The 21,707-nt window shown below is 45.1% G+C and overlaps 1 protein-coding gene across 3 annotated transcripts in view; it reads left to right on the top strand.

Annotated features, from left to right (window-relative positions):
* ACOX2 (acyl-CoA oxidase 2) overlaps positions 1–19,601 on the top strand; it is a 30,932-nt gene extending 11,331 nt beyond the window's left edge. For all 3 annotated transcript variants that reach the window (XM_077324965.1, XM_077324967.1, XM_077324968.1), the window contains exons 5-15: positions 1,528–1,635; positions 2,809–2,928; positions 4,202–4,317; positions 5,936–6,108; positions 7,147–7,309; positions 9,196–9,386; positions 10,983–11,144; positions 13,149–13,254; positions 13,865–14,082; positions 16,058–16,190; positions 18,216–19,601. In XM_077324965.1, the coding sequence (XP_077181080.1) occupies positions 1,528–1,635; positions 2,809–2,928; positions 4,202–4,317; positions 5,936–6,108; positions 7,147–7,309; positions 9,196–9,386; positions 10,983–11,144; positions 13,149–13,254; positions 13,865–14,082; positions 16,058–16,190; positions 18,216–18,278 (1,553 nt within the window). In that variant the 3' untranslated portion in view covers positions 18,279–19,601. The remainder of the gene's footprint in view (positions 1–1,527; positions 1,636–2,808; positions 2,929–4,201; positions 4,318–5,935; positions 6,109–7,146; positions 7,310–9,195; positions 9,387–10,982; positions 11,145–13,148; positions 13,255–13,864; positions 14,083–16,057; positions 16,191–18,215) is intronic.
* The last annotated feature ends 2,106 nt before the right edge of the window (positions 19,602–21,707 follow it).

Below are 21,707 nucleotides of genomic sequence, written 5' to 3'. Positions count from 1 at the left end.
AGAAATCTACCCAGAGAGAAATGAAGTGCAAAAAAATACAAATCCAAAAAAGGGTGGGGGAATTGCTGTATAATTCTGGCATTTCTCCATAGCAATGGGATAGTGTTGATCTTATTAAAGATGCATCTGTGTTATGGTCTTACCGCAAAACAACGTGGAAGTGCCTTTTTGAAAAAAACAATAAATTTGGGGCTGAGGGGGCGGGGGAGAAAGTTTCGGTCCATAACTGATGTGTTGTGTGAAAAAAAAATTTCACAGAGTAGTTCAGCAGTGGAATAGGCTGCTTAAGGAGGTGGTGAGCTCCCCCTCACTGGCAGTCTTCAAGCAAAGGTTGGATACACACTTTTCTTGGATGCTTTAGGATGCTTTGGGCTGATCCTGCGTTGAGCAGGGGGTTGGACTAGATGGCCTGTATGGCCCCTTCCAACTCTATTGTTCTATGATTCTATGATTGGTGGCTTGCTGTGATTGACAAGCCAAGGAGCAGGAGAAGTTTATTTTGTTTCCCCTTGCAACCTCATGGGAGACCGTGGGCTTGTCACAGGCCTGATAGCACTGTTTTGACTAAGCAGTTTCTCTCAGAGCTCTCTCAGCCCCACCTACCTCGCAAGGGTGTCTGTTGTGGGGAGAGGAAGGGATGGTGATTGTAAGCCCCGTTGAGACTCCTTTGGGCAGTGAAAAGACGTGAATAAAAACCATGTTGCTGTCTTCTTCAAATGCCTCCCAGTTTTATGGCCTGCTTAGCATAGCAGTTTTTCCATCCCTGATCTAAATGCAATTGATCTGCTGAGAAGATGAAATGAACAAAACAGTTCTGAAATCCAGCTTTCCTTAACTGTGTATTGAGGTTAATATTGTTTGCATAAGCATACAAAACCATAAGCAATAGCTTTAAGAGGCAGGAGAGGGTTCCTTCTGTGCTTTTTATAAACCCTTACCTTCATCCATAGAGCTAAGGGGGATGGACATGGCTCTCCCCATTTCCATATAATACTCTCTGTAAAGCCCAGGCTGCATCCTTGCATCATTGGGTATTGTGCAGCCACTGTGCTCTGACACCCATTTGCAACTCAGTTTTCCTGCATGAGCAAGACAGTCTTTGAAGATGATTGACTCCTATCATGCAATGGTAGTATAGCATCAGACAAGTGGTTGCAGCCCAGAAAAATCTGGTTTCTTTCAGTGCCTTCAGACCCATTCCTGGATCAGCATCAGGGAACTCAGAATTGAAGCAACTTTGAAATGAGATGTCTCTTAGGGCAGGGATAGTCAACCTGTGGTCCTCCAGATGTTCATGGACTACAATTCCCAGGAGCCCCTGCCAGCATTTGCTGGTGGGGGCTCATGGGAATTGTAGTCCATGAACATCTGGAGGATCACAGACTGCCTAGCCCTGTCTTAGGGTATAGCTCAAAAGAAGATGGGTCCTGTCCTGGGGAGCACCCAGCCAGGAGGGTTTGTGGATCTTGCTAGTAGCCTTGGAAACTTCTGAGAAATTGTGTCCATCTGACTTCTGTTACTGTTAAGGAACTTACCTTCGGGGTTTGGAGACCATGGCCACTTTTGATACTACCACTCAGGAGTTCATCCTCAACACACCAAAGATCTCTGCCATGAAGTGGTGGCCGGGAGACTGTAAGTAACAACTTGTATTAAATACTGCCATTGTTAGTATTCTTCTCTTGCTTTGGATGTTTTCCTAGGACTTGGAAAGTAATATCTAATAGTCAAGTATAGTCTAATCTGTGGATACTTAAATCTGCAGATTGGGGCCACGTTGAAATAAACTTGAGTACTTCTGCAAATTTAGGGGACACTCAAGCATAAAAATTTTAAGGATTTAAGCCTTAACAAATTAAGGCTTAAATCCCCATAAGAAAAAGTGATTTTTGCACATGTGTAGGCAACACATCTACCTTCTATCTAGGGGTTTGGTATTCACTCCCAGCCTGATCCAGGAACCATGCTGGACCAGGTTTAATGTTGAGGGGTGCCAGGGATCTGTGCTTGGGCTCTGTGGGCAAGTGCAGAAGATCCCCCCCCCCACTGTTCTTGTGGGACCATTTTTGCTACTTTATAAATATCAAAGTGAAATCACTCAAAATTCATATAGAGCAGTGATGGCCAATGGCTGGGGTTGCTGGGTTTAGATTTATACCGCATTTCTGGACTATTTCCACTTAGCACAGTTCCAGGGCCCTCCCATGTGCCCACACGCATGAAGCTGCCTTATACTGAATCAGATCATTGTCCTAAACCCAATCAGCATTGTCTGTTCTGACTGGCAGGGGCCCTCCAAGGTCTCAAGACTGAGAATTTTCACATCACCTTTTATTCAGTCCTTTTAGCTGAAGATACTGGGGATTGAGCCTGGAACTTCCTATGTGCAGAGCAGATACTGTACCACTGAGCCATGGACCCACCCTTGTCCCCATTTTCTGCCGTATATGTGTCGATTGAAGCTGAATGTTTTACGAGATGTCCTCCCCACACACACACAAAACAAGAATTAGAAACTTTGATGGTAATGGGTTAACATCCCTTCTGCTTTATGTGGGGCTTTGTAGTTTTGGAATTTCTTCAGGCCATGTAGTTGATTTGTGACATCAAAAAAACAGTGGATTCCAATAGCCATTGTGCATCATTTATTTATGTGAGTCACGTTAGCCCATTCTTAATCCCTTGGTTCTCCTCTTTCTACTTACTAGCTGGAAAGATTGTGCCATGAACTGCAAAGCTCTTGATTGCCAAGGTGTGAAAATACTGATTACATTTTTTTCCCTCTCACCCCTGACCCTCGACCCACAGTGGGAAGAACAGCGACGCATGCTGTAGTATTTGCTCAGCTTTACCTAAAAGGGAAGTGTTATGGGATACATCCCTTCATAGTGCAGATCCGCAGTCTCCACAACCATTCGCCAGCTCCAGGTGACTTACTCCACTGCCTTTATTTCAATCATGTTCTATAGATCAGGGGTAGTCAAACTGCGGCCCTCCAGATGTCCATGGAGTAAGCTGTTTCCGGTCAGGAAAACAGATCAGGAGGAAGGCTTAAGCCCCCTCTCCTTACACAACATGGTCCCCATCTGAACTAAGGTATTGACCTTTAAGGCTATACGCGGCCTGGGTCCCGTCTACCTGCGGGACCGCTTGGTTGCTTATGCCCCCCGCAGGGCACTCTGCTCTGCGGGTATGAATTTACTGGTTGTCCCGGGCCCACGGGATGTTCGCCTGGCCTCAACCCGGGCCAGGGCCTTTTCAGTCCTGGCCCCAACCTGGTGGAACGAGCTCCCAGAAGAGCTAAGGGCCCTGCAGGATCTACCAGCTTTCCGCAGGGCCTGTAAGACGGAGCTCTTCCGCCAGGCATATGGTTGAGGCCAGGGCAGCTCTCCCACTAATCCATCAGAGGATCCCCTCCAATATTGAGATCTCTAACACCGAGATCATGGTTAGATGTATTGTATTGGTGCCACCCTCTTCTGAACATTATTCTCTCCACCAGGCTGAACTAAGATCAGAATTGTGACCACCGCCACTATATGTTATGTGATATGTTATAGGTAAAGGTAAAGGTATCCCCTGTGCAAGCACCGAGTCATGTCTGACCCTTGGGGTGACGCCCTCTAGCGTTTTCATGGCAGACTCAATACGGGGTGGTTTGCCAGTGCCTTCCCCAGTCATTACCGTTTACCCCCCCAGCAAGCTGGGTCCTCATTTTACCGACCTCGGAAGGATGGAAGGCTGAGTCGACCTTGAGCCGGCTGCTGGGATTGAACTCCCAGCCTTATGGGCAAAGCTATCAGACAGCTGCCTTACCACTCTGCGCCACAAGAGGCTCTTGTGATATGTTATATGTAACTTTTAATTGGGGTTTTTATGGGGATTTTATTGTGTTTTAACTATTTATGTTGTAAACTGCCCTGAGACCTATTGGGAGAAGGGCGGTCTAAAAATTAAATAATAATAATAATAATAATAATAATAATAATAATAATAATAATAATAATAATAATAATAATAATAATGTGTGTCTAGGAATTGGCAGTGATTGTAGCCTATGGACATCTGGAGGGCCACCGTTTAGCCACCCCTGCAATAGGTCTGTGGAACAATGAGGGCTTTCTATCCTATGAATTGGCCTTCAGCATGGTGGAACACTTAGATGTGAATAATCCGTTTCTTTTGTCTGTTTGTCCCTCAGGAGTAACCGTAGGGGACATCGGCCCTAAAATGGACTTCGCACAAACGGACAATGGCTTTCTCTTGCTGAAGAACGTCTGCGTGCCAAAGGAAAACATGCTGGCCCGGTTCTCTCAGGTGCCCAAGGGCAGGGGAATCAAAGCCCTGCAGCAGCTGTGTTTCCATTCAGGACAGAGTCCATCATCTGGCCAAGAATTCTGACCGCTTGTGAAGATTCCTGAGATCTTCCTTAACACCGCTGGTGTCTTGTCCTCATGGTTGTAAAGGGGTGTTTGAAATCCTGCAAGCAGCATCTTGGCAAAAGCCTTGAATGCATAAGGAATAGAGCAGGGGTAGTCAAACTGCAAATGCTGGCAGGGGCTCATGGGAATTGTGGTCCATGGACATCTGGAGGGCCGCAGTTTGACTACCCCTGGAATAGAGCCTTGGCATGCTTACTGTCTTGCCATCCTTTTCGTTCACCCATTGCTCCTGCTGTTCCCCTCTGCCATTCCTTGCAAAACCCTAATTTTGGGGAAGGTTGGGAAACCAAGTATGCCAACTTCAGCATATCTGAATGGCATTATTATCTCACAGTCAACCGATAAGCCCATGTTTATGTGCCTGTATTTCTGTTGATATCATGTAAATACTCCCACTGCTAGAGCTGATGCGCCTTCCTGTTTTCCATTTGTAGCCTCATGCCTAGAAGCGTTTGCTGCGAATATCCCAAGGGAATGTATCTACCATAAAGTCACGCATAAGCTGTACTGCATGAAAACGTTATACTTCCATTGGATGCAGGCCTGGCAGTTGCATAGGGGGGATGATTGGCTGGATTGTGCACCAATCAACCCCCCTACAGAGATGAGGCTGAAAACATACACTGCATACTTACCTGTGGATGATGTAGAAAGATGCGGGCTTACTTTTCAGATGTTGCCATTAAACCATTGTCTTTCCTAGAATCGTTCATTGAAATCACCCAAGTTAACTTTAGATTTCATAGCTTCAATGGAGGACCTTCCATGGCACGTGTGTGCAAGGGAGAGGACACGCAGTAATGGGTTTAAACTTCAAGTACAACGATATAGGCTAGATATCAGGAAAAAAAATTTCACAGTCAGAGTAGTTCAGCAGTGGAATAGGCTGCCTAAGGAGGTGGTGAGCTCCCCCTCACTGGCAGTCTTCAAGCAAAGGTTGGATGCACACTTTTCTTGGATGCTTTAGGATGCTGTGGGCTGATCCTGCGTTGAGCAGGGGGTTGGACTAGATGGCCTGTATGGCCCCTTCCAACTCTTTGATTCTATGACCTTGCTGTCTTTCAGCACCCATAAGTTGTACTAGTTTATCATATTTCTGTGCCACACTCTTCAAGGTGGCTTGCAATTTATAATCTCAGTATTTAAAAAAATCAAGCCATTTAAAAACCACAGTGGCTAGACATAAGCCGCATAAAAACTACCCATAAAGCAGAGCAGTCCATTAAAAAGCTGATATGATAAAGCTCTGAATTAAAAGCCTAGGTTAAAAAATGATTTTTGGCCTGATACCTAAAAGAAATCAGAATAGCCAGGAAAGCCACAAGGGAGAAGGCATTCCGAAAATTGAGTGCCAACACACCAAATGCCATTTCCCCTCCCCTTAGTGCTTTTCAACACATTTTCCTAGCCCATTTTGTTGTGTCTCATCACTGATGCGCATCGTTTCCCTATTATCTTTCCCCCACCACCACCCCTTTCCCCACAAATTCCAGGTCCTGCCAGATGGCCAGTATATCAAACGAGGAACTGACAAGATAAACTACTTGACTATGGTGGTGATCCGTGTGGCCATTATTCGGTCTGAAGTATTAACCACTCTGATGAAAGCTTGCACAATCGCTGTCAGATATGCTGTGGTGCGCCGGCAGTCTGAATTAAAGCCAGGGTATGGTAAACAAAGAATCCAAAGATACGTAGCTTTCTTGCTGTCCCATTGTTGCTGCTATAGTTGTCCCTCTTTGCTCTTTCTCCTTTCCCCAAGAGCCCTCGTTGGCTTTGATGCCAATTCACTTTCCTTTCCTAGTTCATTTGGTACGGTTGGGGAAGGAAACCACTTACGTTGACGAGCTGGTTGGCTGGGAAAGCCTGAGCTTTTTAAAACTCTCTCTTACCATCGCTGTCTTGGGGTTCAGACCGGTATACATGATTCTACCCTCTTGTCCTGACAACAATCCTAAAATAACCAGAAGGGTTTCTGGTTTTATTCTGGTTTGAATTGGATTTTTCCTGTAACTGTTATTGGAAACTGCCTCGAACTCTGAGGAAAGGCAGGGTATCAATGTTTTAATAATTAAGTCGGATTGACAGTGGCTCAGTGGTAGGTCATCTGTTTGGCCTGCAGGAGGTCCCGGATTCAATCCTCAGCATCTCCAGTGAAAAGGATCAGCTTGCCGGTGATAGGATCTCGCTGAGATCCTGGTGTGCCAATGCCAGTCAGAGCAGGCAGTACTGATTCTGCTGGACTGATGATCCGATTCAGTAAAAAGGCCGAATCATATGTTTAGGCTGTGGAAACTTGAAAGCGTTAACTGCCCACTGTTTTTTCATTATGGTCAGTTAGCAATTTTGCCCTCACCTCATACCCTCTTCTAAAAGACGACTACCTGTATGTTAGTTTAGATCTGGTGCTTTTTGCCATGTAATCATAGAGTTGGAAGGGGCCATCCAGGCCTTCTAGTCCACTGCCCAGTCAGAACAGTTTTATCAGTGCTGTGGCAAGCCCAAGGTCACCAAGCTGGTTGCATGTGGGGGAGCGCAGAATCGAACCCGGCATGCCAGATTAGAAGTCCGCACTCCTAACCACTACACCAAACTGGTTTTAGCACAAGATCCTTCTGGCAGGACAGTTATTTGAAACTGCTTCAGCCAGTGATTGTCATCCATCCTTCCATCTCCGGTAACAAATCAAATTGTCTCCCTGCAGGGACCCAGAGTCAAAGATTCTTGACTATCAGACTCAGCAACAGAAACTGCTGCCTCAACTGGCCACGGCCTACGCCTTCCACTTTGGTTGTGACTACTTACAGGAAATCTTTGACCAAGGCTACGCAGAAACTAAACAAGGGAAATTCGACTTACTTCCAGAGGTAATATGAGGGGAAAAGCAACTATTTTGTTATCCTCAGAAATAAGGTTGCCAGCTTGCCTGCAGGTGCCAGCAGGAAATGAAGGGGCACTTTCTGGGGGCATTCTCAAATGTTGGCATGTTTTTGTGAACAACCTGCCCACTCTTCCAGCCCAGTTGCTTCCCTTCATGCCAAATTCTTTCAGCAATCTAGGGCAGGGGTAGTCAAACTGCGGCCCTCCAGATGTCCATGGACTACAATTCCCAGAAGCCCCTGCCAGCGAATGCTGGCAGGGGCTTCTGGGAATTGTAGTCCATGGACATCTGGAGGGCCGCAGTTTGACTACCCCTGATCTAGGGGGTACACCAATGGCACTTCCCCTCTTCTCCCCCCGATAAATGAAATCCAGACAGTTTTCGGAGTTCATCATTACATAGTGTTAGCTGAATTGCGCTTACACATGTCCTGTGACACGTGTATTAAGCCGTTGGGAATAGCTGAGGGAGAGGGCAGTAACGTAGCGTTTAAGGATCGATCGCCAATGTTATAACCAGTGTACTCAATAGAAAGGTGAGGGAAATACACAAAGAGACTCATTTAAGACTGCCAGTGAGAATGGGTTGAGGTACTTATCGTTAGATAGGCAAATTTTAGTACCTAAAGCAGGATGAAAGGTGATAAGCAGAGAGAGAGCCAGTGTGGTAGCATGGTTAAATCCCCACACGTGCCATGGAAGCTCACGGGGTGACCTTGGGCCAGCCATACGCTCTTAGTTTAAATTACCTCACAGGGTTGTTGTGAGGGAAAAATGGAGAAGAGGAGAATGACGTAAGGTGGCTTGGGAAGAAAGCCAGTGTGGGAGAAAGTCAGAGTGGTGTAGTGGTTAGGAGTGAGGGCTTCTAATCTGGCAAGCTGGGCTTGATTCCCAGCTCCTCTACATGCAGCCAGCTGGGTGACCTTGGGAGCCAGCTTGTTGTAGTGGTTAGGAGCGCGGGACTTCTAATCTGGCAAGCCAGGTTTGATTCCCCGCTCCTCCTCCACATGCAGCCAGCTGGGTGACTTTGGGCCGGCCACAGCACTGATGAAGCTTCTCTGAGTGAGCAGTAATCTCAGGGCTCTCTCAGCCTCACCTCCCTCACGGGGTGTCTGTTGTGGGGAGAGGAAAGGGAAGGCGATTATAAGCCCCTTTGAGACTCCTTCGGGTAGAGAAAAGCGGCATATAAGAACCAACTCTTCTTCTTCAGTAATCTCAGGGCTCTCTCAGCCTCACCAACCTCACAGGGTGTCTGTTGTGGGGAGAGGAAAGGGAAGGCGACTGTAAGCCCCTTTGAGATTCCTTCAGGTAGAGAAAAGCGGCATATCTTCTTCTGCTGTCTAGAAGTTGTTCTCACAGATCAGTCCTGTCTCCTCTTTCACAGGGTATCTGCTTCTTCTTCCAAATCATTACCATCCTAGTGCTTGCCTGCAATTTCAGGGTATAATTGCACGAAATTTTATTTCACTGCCACAAACCAGATTCCCAGATTCAGCATGGTCCAGCCAAAGCCATTCTTAAGTCGATTTAATTTCAGGCATGGAAAGTACCAGTAATAATAGCATTTTTTAAAGGTCATAACTGAGTCACTGAATTTCAAACCACTTAATTTTGGGCTGGTTTTGTGTCCCATTTTTGGGTTCTAAAGAAGCATTACTTATCCCTGTCCCAAGATTTTGAAGCAAGTAAGAATATCATAGATGCATAAAGGGACATTTGAAAATAGGCTGTGAAAAGGATGTAGGAATATAAATAAATTTACCGAAGCAGAGAAACTGTACCGATAGGAGGCTTTTGTTGTAGGGGCTCTTTATAGCCTCTCGCCTCACGCAGAAAATACTGAAATGTCTTAATTTTTTTGTCATTCTCACAGCTCCACGCACTTGCTTCTGGATTTAAAGTGATTGCCACAGAATTCAGCTCAGCAGGTGTGGAGATATGTCGGAAGGCCTGCGGGGGACATGGGTACTCTCTCCTCAGCGGCCTGCCTTCCTTGTACACTAAATTGGTGGCATCTTGCACCTATGAAGGGGAAAACACTGTTCTCCTCCTGCAGACAGCCAGGTAACCTTGCTGAACTCTCCAGTTCCCATTGGCTGAACTGTGTTTTGGCACAGAACGTTCACAAACATTTCAACTGACGAAGGACCAAAATTGTGAGAACACTTGTGCTCCAGCTTCTGTGAGGGCTGGGAAAGTTGGCCTATGGTTGAAACTAAAATGTTACAGAAGCTCCAAGGGCAGGATGTGTAATATTTGCAAAAGAAAATTGCATAATTTTTATGACTGGTTTGAGATAGAGATAAGTATTAATGTAACAATATTGTGAGGCAATAAGTGTGTGGGAACACTATCTAGATTCTAGACCATGTATCACGGCAATATTTCTGTCCTCAGCAGAAAACAATGTTATCTCCATAACGAGGAGGATTATACAATTCCCATTGCTAAAAAAACAAAATAACATGCAGTTGCTGTTAGCAGAGTAATTACCAGAGCAAAGGTGCACAATCTGATTAAAGTGTAGATAAAGGTTTATTTAGAAACTAGCATATTTGGTAGTAGTAGAAAAGAACAAGAGTCCAGGAGCACCTTAAAGACGACCAAAATCTTTGGCAGGGTAGGAGCTCTCCAAAGTCACTTCTCACTTCTTCAAATATACTTGATAGTAAAGAGGCAAGACATAGTTGTCCTAACTACATATCTAGCTGAGAGAGAGGGTATGACTGAGTGTGGAACTTCCAAGAAGAAGCAATATATTGCCCTAAGAGTGGCCATCTGGACACAGACTCAAAAGAAGGTACTGACCTCACCATTGTATCTGTCTCCTTGCTGCCACCTGCGTGGTCATCTTCTCTTCTTCTTTGTACACCAGACATTGCCTATGCCATTAATTCCCAGGGATTCTTCTATAGAGCAGAGCCTGTGGGTCAGGACCCAAAAGTGGGTTGCAGAGCCTCAGAAAGTGGGTCACAGGCCAGCCTAATGGCGGTTTTGTTACCCAGAGGTGAACTCCCACTTGCTTGGGGTTCATAGAGGGACCAGCCTTTGTCTGGTGTCTGTTGGTTTCTTAAAACATCTAGTTGGGCCCTATAGACAATGGAATGCTGGAATAGATGGATGCCAATGTCATAGTTTTCCTAGGGTGTTTGTTGGTTTCTTAAAACATCTGGTTGGGCCCTATAGAAAATGGAATTCTGGAAGAGAAAACCAACCTTGGGTCAGCCCTGGATGGGTCACAGTACAAACTAAATTTAGACTTGTGGGTCACCATACTGAAACCATTGGGAATCACTGCTGTAGTTTGTGTATTATGGTCATAGTTAGCAGATTTTTAGATGCCCCTTCTCATCTTCCCTTACCAATTAATTACCTAGTTTTCTCGTTATCTATATTGTAAGCTTACAGACACTGACTCTTACCTGCATGCCTGCTTTTTACAGCTAGAAAACAAATGTTTTTTGAAGAGATGCTTTAGAACAGGGGGAGGCAAACTGCGGCCCTCCAGATGTCCACGGACTACAATTCCCATGAGCCCCTGCCAGCACTTGCTGGCGGGGGCTCATGGGAATTGTAGTCCATGGACATCCGGAGGGCCGCAGTTTGATTACCCCTGCTTTAGAACATGCAAAATGATGTGACTCATTTGTCTGCCATCAGGTTTCTCATAAAATGCTTTGGGATGGCGAAGGTCGGACAGCCCCTTCCTTCATCAGTGGCCTACTTGTCTTCCACGAGGTTTGGGAAATGCGGGGCCCAGGAGAAAAGAGATTTCCTAAATCCAGATATCTACACTGAAACGTATAAGCAGAGAGCCTTCAGGTGGGTTTGAAGACAACCCCATGTGTGTTTGGACTTGGGGCCCAACCTGTTCTAAAGGCCCAGGTGTGGGTGACACACCAGCTGAACAAGAACGGAGTCATGATAAGTGGTGTGGCTTTGAACTATTCTGTGCCTGACAGAGCTCACGGGATTGCTGCCCAAGGTCCTTGGAAGGGACATCAACAGAAAAACAAGGAACCCTTCCAAGGCAATATACTTGTGATAATGTATATATTGAATTCCAGTACAATTTCTTTTACAGTTTCTTTTATATACAAGAAGGATCAACCATCAGTTTCTAGGTAATTTCTATTTTCAGTGACTTCCTCAGTGGTCGAGTCCTCCAATATCAGTTTGTTGTAACAAAAGTGGAAAAGTCCTACCGCCTTTCCTTATATTATTGCTTTAGTATCAATAGGACATTGGCTCAAAGGGGACCGGTGTAACTGAGACCACCTACTCAGGATGCTTCTGTGAGCTGCTTTTAACTTTGTATGCAAGAGATCATCAGCAAGGGTGCTCTTATTCTGCCTTTAAAAAATTTATTTATTTATTATTGCATTTTTATACCGCCGCTTCCAGAAACTGGCTCGTGGCAATTCACAAAACAAGAACAAAAATACAGCAGATTCAAGTTGGTAGCCGTATTGGTCTGAAGTACCACAACAAAATCAGAGTGCAATAGCACCTTTAAGATTAACAAAGATTTATTCAAGGCATGAGCTTTCAAGCGCATACACTCTTCCTCTGACTAAAAAAACAGCAACATCAGATAAAAGATATCCCCCTAGAGCAATACCCTCTAAGGCTCCCTTCCTTCACTTTTCCTTCATAATCCTGTAAGGCAATTTAGCTGAATGGGGAACACAGTCTGCATCTCCCCAGGCAGTCAACCTGTGGTCCTCCAGATGTCCATGGACTACAATTCCCACGAGCCCCTGCCAGCATTTGCTGGCAGGGGCTCATGGGGATTGTAGTCCATGGACATCTGGAGGACCACAGGTTGACTACCCCTGAGCTAGAACACACACTTCAAAGTCAGCCTGGAAGTCAATGGGGAGCCTGTCAAATGTCAGGCCACTAGGGTGAGTTGCCCGTGGCGACCTGGCCCTGCCTGAAGGCATTCTGTTGATTTCTGTTGTTGGGACATTATGTTTCGATGTGTGAAACCCTTGTTTGGTTTGTCAAGCTCAGCAGCTGGTAACAATTTTTGTTTTCAGCTTGACCTGCCTCTAGGGTTGCGAGCCTCCAGGCGGTAGCTGGATTGCAAATGATCTGTAGGCAACAGAGGTCAATTTGTCTGAGAAAATGGTTGTTTCGGAAGGTGGTATCTCTGGCATTAGACCCCACTGAAGTCTCTTTTCCGCTCAACCCCCCACTTTCCCACCTTCCCAGCTCAGGGGTGGTCACCCTCTCTGTCTCCCATGGCTGTGTCGAGCTTAAAACTTTATCCTGAACTGGTTGGAGGAAATCAGAACATAAAAATGAGGCAGCGTGATGTAGCAGATGGTTCAAATCCACACCATAAAACTCTCCGGGTACTTTGGGGTTATGTACCCCCAGGGAGGGGGGGACAGGGACTCTCTGTGGAAATTGATTTTACTTGTGGCCGAGTGTTTACATGTAGAAGGAAGTGACAGTTTGGAGACATTAGTCCGAACTGAACTACTTCTGAGTGTAAGAAGGGGTGCGTTAATTTCTTTAATTCTCAATTTAATTTCCCCCTCTGTCAAGTCGCACTCTGGAGAGAACGTTTTAGCCTAATCCTCTCTGACATGATGGGCTCTTTTGTAATTTGTGGCAAGTATTCTACATTGGAGGGGATATAAGTCTGAGATGGAACCATCTAGAACTCTGCCACCTTATTCTACTGCTCGTGAAGACCGGGGCCCCTCTTTCTGCTGTGAAGGAAACAAATTCCAAATATTTGCAAATACTTTTGAGAGTGGTTATGGACTTGTTGAGTATGCATCGCACATTTTATTTTTTCACTTCTGCGCCCAGGATGGTGGAAGACGCAGCCGTCAAACTTCAGACTCTGATTCAGTCGGGAACGGCCCAGCATGAAGCCTGGAATGTGTGCTCAGTCCAACTAGCACGGGCTGCAGCTGTGAGTAATAATCTTGTTGCACCAACCTTTTAGAGTAAGTGGTAATAAGCTTGCATTTAGCCTCTGAACCAATACTGTCCAGATGCGAAGCTTCTCCCACACCAGCTCTTCCCGCCCACCCTCCTACTCAGGGTTGGGCAGATGCCCCTCATCCCTCAGAATGGGAAGGAGAGAGGGTCCCATCACCCACCTCCCTCTCCTTCCCAGGACTGGTCTTCTCTTGCTGAGAGATCAGCCCTTTCTTTCCCTCCCTCTTGTCATGATCCAAGCTACTCTCCATGAGATACAAAGCAATTGAGACTTTAAAAATAAAAAAAGTTCAGAGCTGTTTTAGTTAATCCAAGAGGGTACATCTGGAAGTATCACAATAGAAGTCTATTGCTAAGAACCACTGGCTTGGAGTACACCCCCTTCCCCCACCATTACATCATTTCCCCACCTTTAGTTATCCCCATGGCAGTAGGCCTTTTATCTTCAACAGAAAGCTAGAACAAAGCAAACTTCGCCATTTTACACGTAGTGATCCAATAGAGCATGGTTTATAACTGTTATTAACAGAGGGGGTTATTCTGCACAAAAATCAACACACATCTGTTTGTGATGTTTTCAGGCTCACAGCCACTACATCATAGTGCAAACCTTTGTCAAAGCACTAGAGAGATTTGAAAAAGAGCTTCAGATTCAGAGGATCCTGAAGCATCTCTGTGACCTCTTTGCATTACACGGAATCTTCTCCAATATGGGCGACTTCCTACAGGCCGGTCACCTATCTGGGAAGCAAAGCAACATGGTGACCGAATCTTACCTGGATCTCCTGGCTATCATTCGGTAAACGAATCCTCTTTTCATGTCCTCCTGCTGATTTCACCCCATATAGACCTGGTTTTATCTATCAATCATTAGCAAAATACTTTTTGTTAGGTTAGTTGAGGAGGGAAGCTCATATGTTGAAGGAATACCTGTAAGCACCAAGTATCACTCAAAAAGACCCATTTTGGGCCATCAGTGGAGTCTTTCTGACCGTTTCTGCACTGTGAACTTTGCTGCCCCGGCTCCACAAACCCAGAGCAGATGAGGTGCACTCAGCCAAATGTGTGAGAGCAAAAAGTGGTGAGGCAACCTGCTCAAACTCAAACTCCAGCCTGCAGCTCAACGTGAAGCCTCCAGAGAAGATACAACCAGTTGCCCCACCACAATGCCTTCTGCATCTGCTAGTTTCTCACCAAGCTTGGTGCCTGAGAAGCCCTTAATTAGAGATGCCAGCAATGGAACCTGGAACTTTTGGCACCCAAATCCTACCACTGGGTTATGATCCCTCCCCTTTGAATTAGGACAGTGCCACAGTCAAGTGTTGTTGATGTATCCCAACAGACTTGTAGGTTTCCTCAGACAAGATACAGATTGTGTGCTGCAGGAACTGGGGAGGGTCAACAAGCCCAATAGTAGAGCACATGCCTATTATGAAGAAGGGCCCAGGTTCAATCTTTGGTATTTCCATTTGAAGGATCTCAGGTAGCATACTGAAAATGGCCTCATTGAAAGCTTGGGAACCCTCTGACAGTACCAGATGAGATGAGATTATAAGTCAGTTTCCTACATTTGTGAGGCTTTGAAATTAGCTTAGTCTATTAACCTGGGGGTTGTTTCCATGACGTCTTTTGAAATTTATCAAGATATTGGCTGGATTTCTTTGTATTTTTGTTTTAATGAAACAGGCATTCAGATAATTATTCGTAGAAGGGCTGCTTCATCCGGGTTCATGTTTGAGAAGGCACGAACGCCATGGCCTCTCTCCACACAGTGACGGATGTAGATCCATCACTGCCATGGGAGGACGACTTTAATTTAAGAAGAGCTGTGTAGGCTTTTAAAACAACATAGAAATATTCATTTAAAAGCATTATCAACTCCATTTCAACTAGGGGGGGAGGATGTCTATGCTGCTATGACAGCAGCATCAAGCACATTGTGGCATTCGCTGATAGAAATCATGTCATTAAAACCAGAGCATTATGGTTGTTATTGAAAAGGGACACACAAATTCTGCAGTGCCTCCCTCACCCTTATTATTTTTTGTTTTGCAGGAAGGCAGAAGTCAGCCTAGATCTCATCTCTAGTTTAATAAAAAGTCAGAATGTGCTGTTGGTCCTACCTATTGTCACAAAGGCTTCCTTCCTTATTTTCTTCCATCTTATCATACAGCCTCCTGCCCCCCCTTCCCACATACACACACTGGCAATGTTTATTTCCCCCCACCCCATCCCTGTGCTTACTGCTTGGGCTGGATACAGCCAGTTTTTCCCATTCAGTCCCTTCCAAATCTATTTCATAGTCCACCCATTATTCAATGAGAGGCAGGTCCACCCACTCTCTACCTCCAACATAGCTTTTGGGTAGAGGGGGAAATGAACCCCACCCCCACTTCCTAACCAAATTGGTTATATCCAATCCCTTGCATGCAACATGCTCATGGCTGGATCTATTCTGCATTTTATGACCATTTCATACAAACCAGGAACTGAAGAGTGGGACTAAATTCTGAGAATCCTAAGAATATGTGCTTTGTCTTTCTTTAAAACACCTTCTTAGTCCTTAAAGGGAGCTGGTAAAATCTCACAAGGCCGTCACTGAAAGAGATTTCACAAATTTGTGCAGGGTGCTTCTTCAGTGTCTTAGAATCATAGAGTTGGAAGGGACCTCCTGGGTCATCTAGTCCAACCCCCTGCACTATGCAGGACACTCACAATGGAGTAAAACTCACAACAGAGTCTTATGGAGTAAAATGTTTACTTTGCTCCTGCAGACCGGATGCTGTTCCGTTAGTGGATGCTTTCGATTTCTCTGATGGAAATTTAAATTCGGCCATTGGATCTTATGATGGTCATGCCTATGAGCGGCTTTTTGAGTGGGCTAAGAAGTCACCAACCAACAAACAGGTGAGAGCAGCATTTCTGACCTCTATGGGTTACTAGATGCTCTTAAGGAATTGCTCAGTGGAATTTCGATTTACTAGGAATTAATTGCCAAGCGTGCAATAAAGCAGATTCGGGTATTCGTTGAGAGACTAGGAGAAGCAGAATAAGCTGTGCAAAATACAGTTACAACAACAAGAAGAAGAGTTGGTTCTTATATGCCGCTTTTCCCTACCCGAAGGAGGCTCAAAGCGGCTTACAGTGGCCTTCCCATTCCTCCCCCCACAACAGACACCCTGTGGGGTGGGTGAGGCTGAGAGAGCGCTGATATCACTGCCCAGTCAGAACAGCTTTATCAGTGCCGTGGCGAGCCCAAGGTCACCCAGCTGGCTGCATGTGGGGGAGTGCAGAATCGAACCCGGCTCGCCAGATTAGAAGTCCGCACTCCTAACCACTACACCAAACTGACAATTCAACAAGTCATTTCCTTTTCTCGAGGCGGAATTTTGAGTTCCTATTTTAGTCCAGGCTGCTCTCACATTGTCATAAATTGTACTTCAGGGGTGCTTATTGCCAGTTTAAAGCCAGAAGAAATTGTCACTCTTACAGGTGGAAATCCTGTCTCCACAATTTCTCCCACATCAGTCTGAATACATATAAAGGCCCTATGATTTATCTTATCTGTGCATTAGTTTCTCTGCAAGCAAGGCACTAGGTGTTGCTTGTAAACATACAAGGAAAAGAAAAACTGTTTTCCCCCCCTCAAAATTGATGTCTGGTCTATGGTCACCAACAATCTAAATGGAAAACGCCCTGCTCCTTTAAGAAAAGTCTGATTAAATGTTTACCTTCAGGCCTGTTTCCCAGTAAAGCCTCTGTTAAAGGGCCAGGAGTGTTTGTTTCTTTCTTCCAGCTTGTTAGCAACCCCAGTAGGCCTAAGACACGAACAGCAGCTCAACCAACATCTTATTCAATATTGACTGAGGTGTGGGTTGGATAGAAAAATCCTGCTCCAGCAAGCTGGCTCTAGAACTGTGCTTCCCCAATAATTGAATGTGAGATGTGCAGTGTGAATGGCTTTCTTTCTCTTCCTGCCTAATGTAATTAGTACTGAGAGTGTTGATCATGCACATCCTGAGTTAGGCAACATGCACGGGGGACAGAAACACAGCGTGCCTTGCCCCAGTTACTGGATGCGATGTTATTTTCTTCCTTCCAAAACCCTTTACGGGGAGGAATGAGCTCACAGAAGCAGGGTTCCATTGGAACGTCTCTCTCCAGCTACATCAGAACGAATGTAGCCTCCCTGCAGGGCTCTTCATTCTGCTGGTATGAATTTGCTGGTGGTCTCGGGCCCCCAGGAAGCACGCCTGGCCTCGACCAGGGACAGGGCTTTTTCAGTCATGGCCCCTACCTGCTGGAATGAGCTCCCGGAAGAGCTAAAGGCCCTGGTGGAACTCTCTGGGTTTCGCAGGGCCTGCAAGACGGAGCTCTTCCGCCAGGCATTTGGTTGAGGTAATAAGATTGGGTCCCCCACCCCTTTTTTTTTTCTTGAGCAATCAGTACCCCCCTAGGCCAACATTGACTGTAAACGGAGAACTGAGACACTGTGAGCAGGGATTGTTATAGGAACCATCTATTGTAGACGTTGCTGGTTTTATGGAATACTGGATGATTTTAAAATGCATTTTTGTGTTTTTATTGTAAACCACCATGAGCCAGCTGGCGGTGCAAAAGTCTAAGATAGATAAATACATGTTCACTTTGACACTGAGTAGAACCTGATGGGGGCATACAAGCTTAGAAACTCTTAAGCAAGTCAACCTGTTGTCCTCCAGATGTTTGTGGACTACAATAGTTGTAGTAGTGGACTACAAATGCTGGCAGGGGCTTATGGGAATTATAGTCCACAAACATCTAGAGGACCACAGGTTGACTAGCCCTGCTCTTAAGGATGGAACAGAAAAGCAAATTAGCTTATGTGCTGAGTTCAGAGACCTCTTCCCCATCTCTGGGCCTCACGTCACCTGGCTTGTGTTCTCCCAACAGGACAACCAGACCTTTGAGAAGTACTTGAAGCCACTTTTCCAGAACGCCTTGTCAAAGTTATAGAAGATGGGAATGAAGCCCGACAGCGATTCACTTGCACTAACCAGTACTACTACACCAGCACTTACTGGTCCTACGACAGAGATGATCTAACAGCTGTCTTCTTCTTGCCAGAGAATCACTTGACAAGCAAGAGCTGAAAGACCATCCATCAGCTCACACAAAAGATAGATGGGACAGTCTCTTTTATGTCTATCAAGTAGACCAAATTTTATCCAAACCTTCACTTTAAGAAATTGGTAGTAGTACACAGGCAGCAGCTTGCAGTTGTTGCTCTAGAATACCTTAGACTGGTCTTTTTTGGTACTAAGGAAATGGTTTTATATAAGCGCACGTGGAGCTGCCTTATACTGAGTCAGACCACTGATTTATGCAAAACTGAACTCTGACTGGCAGCTGCTTTCCAGTAATTCAAACTGCACCAGTTTAAGGATTTCTTATTTAATAAAACATTTTGCAATGGGCCATAAAAAGACATTGTCTACCCAAGTGCCTAAAAAAGTACGATTCTTAAAGCAGCAAAGATGGCCTTTTTTAAGACAGTCAAAACCTTTGCAAATTGCAGGCTGCAGCCTAAACTAGGTTATCTAAAATTAACCTGTAACCGCTCAGGGTGTTCTAATATAATTGCTGCTGATTCTTAAATTCTCTCTCACACAAACAAGCCAACAGACACACAAAAGAACTGAAAGTAACCTCATGATCATCTAAGCCAACCTCTACCACTCTGCACATTAACGGCCATGTAGGTTAATCTGGCTTTGTAATGGTTTAGCAAACAAACACTATCCAGCTGGCTCAGGAAAGCAAAGAGAAATTTGTTCAATGGAACAGCACATTGTGAAAAGCCCTAGGTCTAATTCCTAGCATCCCTCTCTCTCTGGCTAACTACATAGGGTATCCTGAGCAACGCAGAGTGGGCTAAATAAACTTTTCAGATGAACAAACCTCAAAAGTCCTCTCCTTAAATCTCAAAAGGCTGCTTTATAGTAAAGGTGGAGAGGATTGCTGGCTGAGGCAGACAAGACTGTGGCTTGGCCAAGGCAACCAAGCGACATTTGTAGCCAAGGTGCCTCAAACCAGGGTGTTCATTGTGCACACTCTTAGCTGCTTGAGTTCACAGCCAGAAATGCTGTAGCTTTAAGAAATAAAATATAGCAATGTACAATTAAAGGTGCCAATATGGCATGAATTCTTTTTGCCTAGATTTCAGTTTAAATACTCAAGGCACAATGTATTAGGAAAATACTTTTAAAGCATCTTTATTTTAAAATAGATTGCTATTCATATATTGTAACAGTTGCTAATAAAGATATTCTGCGCAACGTTTGTGTTACTGAATTGCGTCTTTGCTGGGGGAGGGCTGATCCTGTAACATAGAAAGCGCTTGGATTTGGGGAGTCGGGAGAAACAGCAGAAGGGGAGGTTTTAGTGGTGAGGTCCCAGAAACTTCCTGGCGATGGAGCACAGTTTATAAAGATTGAAGGCGATTAGGCAAAAACATAAACATCCTGTTCTAAAATATTTGGTCTTGATGAGTTAAATTTATTATTATTATGCATTTGTATGTTGAAGAATACTGGGGTTTGTAGCATTTCATGGTCATGCATTCTTTCTTTTCAGAATCGTTCTGTCATCTCAAAACCAAGACTCACTAGGAAGAAGAAGAAGAGTTGGTTCTTATATGCTGCTTTTCTCTACCCGAAGGAGTCTCAAAGTAGCTTCAAGTCGCCTTCCCTTCCCTCTCCCCACAACAGACACCCTGTGAGGTGGGTAAGCCTGAGAGAGCCCTGATATCACTGCTCGGTCAGAACAGTTTTATCAGTGCCATGGCGAGCCCGAGGTCACCCAGCTGGCTACATGTGGGGGAGCAGGGAATCAAACCCGGCTTGCCAGATTAGAAGTCCGCACTCCTAACCACTACACCAAGCAGTAATGCTAGGAAAGACAGTAATGCTAGGAAAAGCTGAAGGCAACAGGGAAAGGCGAAGACCCAACGTGAAACAGACTCAAAAGTCTGGGTCCTGTTTCTCTCTCCCAATATGTCTCAATACTTGAGGCCCAAGTGGTTTAATACTATATGGGCCTCCTGGGGGAGGGGGGGATTTGTTAATTGCTGATAGTTAGTGCTTAATTTTAGCAATTTTGTGCTGGTTTTATTGTTTTATCCTACTGTTCTGAACCACCCTAGGAGAGGGGTGGTATACAAACTCAATTAATAATAATAAAAATATAGAAACCACGGCCCTCGGTTTGCAGGATCTGAGCCAAGCTCCTGACAACAATTGGGCTGCCCGCAGAAATGGAGAAGTGCCGTTGGCTTATCAAAACTATTATGAAATTATCCAGTTGCTGATTACATGAGGCGGGTTGTAGGTGGCAGCGAAAGGTGTCACACCTGTCTACCATGCTCAGACCCGACTATGACCGCACAAGAACAAAATGGACTTCTTGGGATTCAGATGAGACCCTGATGGGCATCACAGAAAAGGAAAGTGCTGGACTTCATAATGCTGAAGGGTTTTTAAAGGTTAATTTAAGCAACATACAAGGGAACAGCGTACCACTCGATATTGCAGTGAATTTCACAGAGCACCTTCAGTCAAAGAATAATTGAAATCACACACTGCTGTTCAAGGTACAGCTCAGGTGCATTGAGCTGCCAGCTGAACATCACTGATCTCACTGTAAAAATTCCTGATTTCTTTTAGCAATGACACTAGGGAAGTGAAACGGTAGCAACACACATCAGAATGTCCCTTCTTGGGTCCCAGAGGTAAACTTATCGCATCTTCAGTGGATAAAGGCAAAAATCAAAACTCAGGGATCTCTAATGCTTTTCTAAGCCCTGAAATAGCTTAATTGCCATTCCAACATTTAGTTTCTCAAGGATCGTTATCTGTAGTCCCAAAGCATTTCCTGCGAAAGTTATGAAACGTGTCAGAGATTAACTTGCAAATTGTTTGATGCATGACTCCCCTGCTTTTGTTTCCTCATATTACCTGTTGCATAAGGGAACATCAAGCTGCCCTTGTTTACTGCACTCCCCCCCCCCACACACACACAAAGACAAAAGCAAAAAGACTCATGCCCTATTTGTAAACAATGCAGATGATCAAGTTCCTGGATTAGGCTGACTCACCATGGCTTGGATCCCACCAGATTTTCCACTGGTAAAAGCAGAAGGGAGGGGTCTACTTTCAAGAAGAGTTGGTTCTTATGTGCTGCTTTTTGCTACCCAAAGGAGTCTCAAAGCAGCTTCCAATCGCCTTCCTTTTCCTCTCCCCACAACAGAGACCCTGTGAGGCAGGTGGGGTTGAGAGAGCCCTGAGAAAACCCATCAACTTGCTGGGTTCTCTGTGATCCTATTCATACTGTCCCAAAATCCAGATGAATTTTATTGTGACCTTCTTGTTATTTAGGTCAACTTCA

The sequence above is a fragment of the Paroedura picta genome, chromosome 3 (assembly GCF_049243985.1).
Source record: "Paroedura picta isolate Pp20150507F chromosome 3, Ppicta_v3.0, whole genome shotgun sequence".
Classification (NCBI taxonomy): domain Eukaryota; kingdom Metazoa; phylum Chordata; class Lepidosauria; order Squamata; family Gekkonidae; genus Paroedura; species Paroedura picta.
This window is presented reverse-complemented; position numbering and strand designations above follow the sequence as displayed.